At 53.8% G+C, this 3,977-nt stretch overlaps 1 protein-coding gene across 1 annotated transcript; it reads right to left on the bottom strand.

Annotated features, from left to right (window-relative positions):
- Positions 1-518: 518 nt before the first annotated feature.
- On the bottom strand, positions 519-1,735 carry Tmsb10 (thymosin beta 10). Its single transcript, XM_051203001.1, has 3 exons — positions 1,523-1,735; positions 1,095-1,206; positions 519-827 (listed from the first exon to the last, which is right to left on the bottom strand). Exons 1-3 carry the CDS (start codon positions 1,718-1,720, stop codon positions 793-795), a joined length of 345 nt encoding a protein of 114 aa, XP_051058958.1. The 5' UTR covers positions 1,721-1,735; the 3' UTR covers positions 519-792.
- Between the last annotated feature and the right edge of the window lie 2,242 nt (positions 1,736-3,977).

Below are 3,977 nucleotides of genomic sequence, written 5' to 3'. Positions count from 1 at the left end.
AAACCTCCTGAAGAAAAAACCCTCCCCACACCTGGGGCCGTTGCGCGTGGTGTAGTTCTGATGTCCCTTCTGCAAGTTCTGATAAATCACCTTGTTTCACTAGATCCGGCCTTTGTTTTTTATTTCATCTCATCCTGTAACATCCAGGGGAGAAACCTTGTATAAGGGACCGACCCCACCTCGCCCAATTCCAACATTCCAGATTGACTCTTTGCCCCCTTTCCTCTCAGACTTTAAATCACTGCTTCTGGTATGCGTGAGAGGCGACAGGGCAGCATTTGAAGAGCGAATCAGAAGTCCATCTTAATCTTTTGGGCAGCATGTTTCAAAATGGAGTTAAATTTTACGAGGGTTGCATTGAGAGCTCGAGCGGCCGAGAACCCAGAAAACCTTGGGGCAAAGTATGTAAAAACCAAAATAAAAGTGATGTCCCCTCCCCCGCGCCCGGCTCTGCGACACAACTCACTCCCAGTGCGCTCTGCCCACACGTACTCAACTAAAAGATTCAGACCACGCCAGCCATGCCACGAGGTGTGTTTTATTTTCATCAATCATACAAATAATTTTCTATAATATCCCAGGGCAAACCGGTGAAATTTGGCAGTCCGATTAGTGGGGGGAGGGTCCCCCTTAAGAGACCCGCGGGCCGGTGGCATCAGCGCGGAATGCCCGGGTTCACAGTGCAGCTTGTGGCTCGCGTCCATCTTGCAGGTGGCTCTTCCTCCACATCACGAAGGGGGTCTCGGAGATGGCGGGGTGGGGTGGGGTGGAGAAATCCTCCAGTCTAGGCTTTTAGGAAATTTCACTCCTCTTTTCCTGTTCAATGGCTGCGAAGGGCGGGTTGTGGGTACTGGAGGATGGAGCCAGCCACCTTGCGGCCCCCCACCCCCACAAACCCGGTGTGGGTGAGGCACCCACGAGGCCTGGGGACAAGGAGGGGATTTGGAAAGGACAGAGTGCTTTGTGTAACTGGAAGGGTGGCTGGGGTGGAGGGCAGTGGCCGGGATGGGGGTGCGGGGTGGGGGGTGCCGGGCTGGCTCAGCAGGGAAGGGCGGAGTGCTGGGGTGGGGACCCGGAGGCGGGGGCACACTCACTCTCTTTGGTCGGCAGGGTGTTCTTTTCCTGCGTCTCGGTTTTCTTCAGCTTGGCCTTATCGAAGCTGGCGATTTCCCCCATGTCCGGCTTGTCTGCCATTTTCTTACAACCCTGATGGGCGAACCAAGGCGATAGAGAGTGGGTGGCCTGAGGCTCGGGGGTGACCAGCGATCCCGGGATCCTGCGCCCTCCGCGGACACATCTCGACGTGGCATTCCCGGCCCGGGGCGTTCCCGTAGCGGGGAGGCCGAGGATCCGGGGCTCGTCCACCACACCCTCCCTCCGAAGTCCCAGGGCGTGGCCTGCCAGCCTCGGAATGTTCCAAACCGCCGAGCCGCCTGTTGCAACCCAGAGGGTACGCGACCGCCAGCCGCAAGCTGCCCCGACCCCACCCAGGGTAGGCCCTAAGCCCAGCGATGTGCCTCACCGTGGAGTCTCGTTCCGAGCTCGCGCTCCAGGTGCTCCCACTCGCCTCGCTGCAGCAAGAGACAAAAGAGCGGCGCCCGCCCCTCGCCTTATATACACCGCGCCCCGCCCCGCCCCTCGCCCGCCGCATCGGGGGGCGTGGCCAGCGCGCGGGGGCGTGGCCAGCGCGCGCGTGGGGGGGTGGGTGGGGGCCCAGCATCTCCAGGCAGTCAGGGCTCCGCCCTTCTCGGCCCGCGCCCTTTGCCCGTTGCGGTCCCGCGTGGCGGGTGGCAGACGCCGGCTCCCCGCGGGCTCCCTCCCTGCTGCATCTCCTTCTCCCAGCACCCAGGAGTCCGCGGCTCGCCTCGTGGGGAGGGCGTGGGGGGCAGCGGGGCAGGACTTGAGGTTTTGTTGCGTGCATGTGTAGTGTGGGGTTGTGGGTGTGCGGGCGAGCACGCGCGCTCTGCTGCAGCCCTGCTCGCGGGAGACACCCAACCCGCCTCGCCCTAAGTCACTGGTGTTTGCCTCTCTAGAGTCTCTTTCTCTCCTTTCTTGTGGCCGGTGCTTCTTAAAACACACACACTGTTTCGGGCATTGTCTAAGGGTGGAGGTGGGAGCTAGGAGTCCTGGGGGGGGGGGCGGCTCCGCTCGCTCGCTGTTCCCTCTCTCAGTGAGTGGCCTCTTAGGAACACAGTATCAGAGGGTGTGGTTTACCTCCTTCAGTTAACCTTCAATGTGATTTTAAAAAGAAAAAGAAAAAAAAAAAAAAAAAAAAAAAAGCCAGTGTGCCTTCAAATCTTGCTTTACTTATTAACTCATTTCGGGAGTGGAATAATGTATTCCTAGAAAAAGTTACCTCTTCAGCTTGTGCGACCCCATTAGATAATAAGTTTTATTATATTCAGCTAGGGGTGAAACTTATCCACCCCCCACTGACAAGAGAGGAACAGGAGAACCACTTCTGAATGACGGTCCAGATAGACAACCGCCAAAACATCTTTGCTAGGGCGCTTGAGGGAATAAAAGTTTATTTGGAGGCCTGGAGAGGTGGCTCACCCCCATGGTGGCTCACAGACTTCCGTAGCTCCAGTTTTAGGAGATCCTACATCCTCTGCCGGTCTCCTTGGGCACCAGGTATGCATGTGGTACACAGACATGTTACAAGTCAGGCAAACAGTCTTGTACGTGAAATAAAAAATAAATATTTTAAAGAAAATTCTTTTTTTTTTTTTTTTTTTTTTTAAAAAACTGATGCAACAAGATCTGTGCTAACTTCTTTTGTTATGACAGGGCTTCACTTTGTAGCCCTGGCTGACCTGCAACTTACTGTGTAGACCAGGCTAGCTTTGAACTCACAGAGATTAGCCTGGATCTTGGGGCTAAAAGCCCATGCTACCATGCCTGGCTTTGTGCTCTCCACCAGCCACATAGTGACTCAGGCCTCCTCTCTCCTGTTAATGTGGAGCCTCTCTATCCCTCCCTCCAGACAGTGGACCAGGAAAGAGGACCACACTAGGTTTTTATGGGCCAGGATTTCTTTACTTCTGTCTTCATTTCCTTGGTCAGACTTAGTCACATGGTCCATTAGTCAAACTGGTCTCTGGAGAGAGCAAAAGCTGACCTGGGTGGATTGAAACAGTCTCTGCTTGCTGAAGGGTCTGCTAAACTTGAGCACGAAACTATCCAGACATCCAGAGATACAGTCTCCCTGGAGGGTTTCACTGGCACCCGATTCCTTGTTGGATGCAAACTAAGTAGGTTTGATCGTCATGAGCTTCACCTTGACATGAGTGAATACATGTTCAGTTGTACAAGTTTGGGCCCAAGGTGAACTCCAGTCCCAACTTCTCTTTATTTAGGAAAGGAATTTGACTTTTCTAGGCAGAGGCACAGAGAGAGGATGCAGATGGGGGCGGGGGAGTAAGCTTGCTGGATCCCCAAACAAAAGATCATTAAGTCCACTCGCAGACATTCCCTGTTCTTGCTAAGTTCAGCTCAGTGACTCCTCTGCAGAAATAAAACACCCTCTTCAGCATTTGCGCTTAACAATATGGTCAGGCTGGGGATGTAACTGAGTTGATAGAGTGCTTGCCTAACATACTTGAGACCCTGGGCTTCATCCCCAATGTCACATAAACAATCTTAGTTCCTGGGAGGTAGAGGGAGAAGCGTCAGGAGTTAAAGGCCAGCCTTAGCTACAGAGTGAGTTGGAGGCAAGTGTGGGCTACCTGAGACCCTGTCTCAAAAACAGACCAAAAATAAATGAACAAAAGTAATGATCGAATCTAGCGGCCTCATTCAATCTCATAGACTTAAAAATCCTCGCAGGTAACCCAACCATTCTCTCACCGTTTCTCACCTCCAGGTTGCCTTACCGACTTTCTTCTAGTAAATGTGGCAGAAATGAGCCTTTATGACTTAAGAGGCCAGGCCATAAAGGACCACAGGGCTTTGAGCCACTGTCTGCAAGGGTGTTG

The sequence above is a fragment of the Phodopus roborovskii genome, unplaced genomic scaffold (assembly GCF_943737965.1).
Source record: "Phodopus roborovskii unplaced genomic scaffold, PHOROB, whole genome shotgun sequence".
NCBI lineage: Eukaryota > Metazoa > Chordata > Mammalia > Rodentia > Cricetidae > Phodopus > Phodopus roborovskii.
Note: the sequence above shows the minus strand (reverse complement) of the source record. Positions and strands in the feature narration are given on the sequence as shown.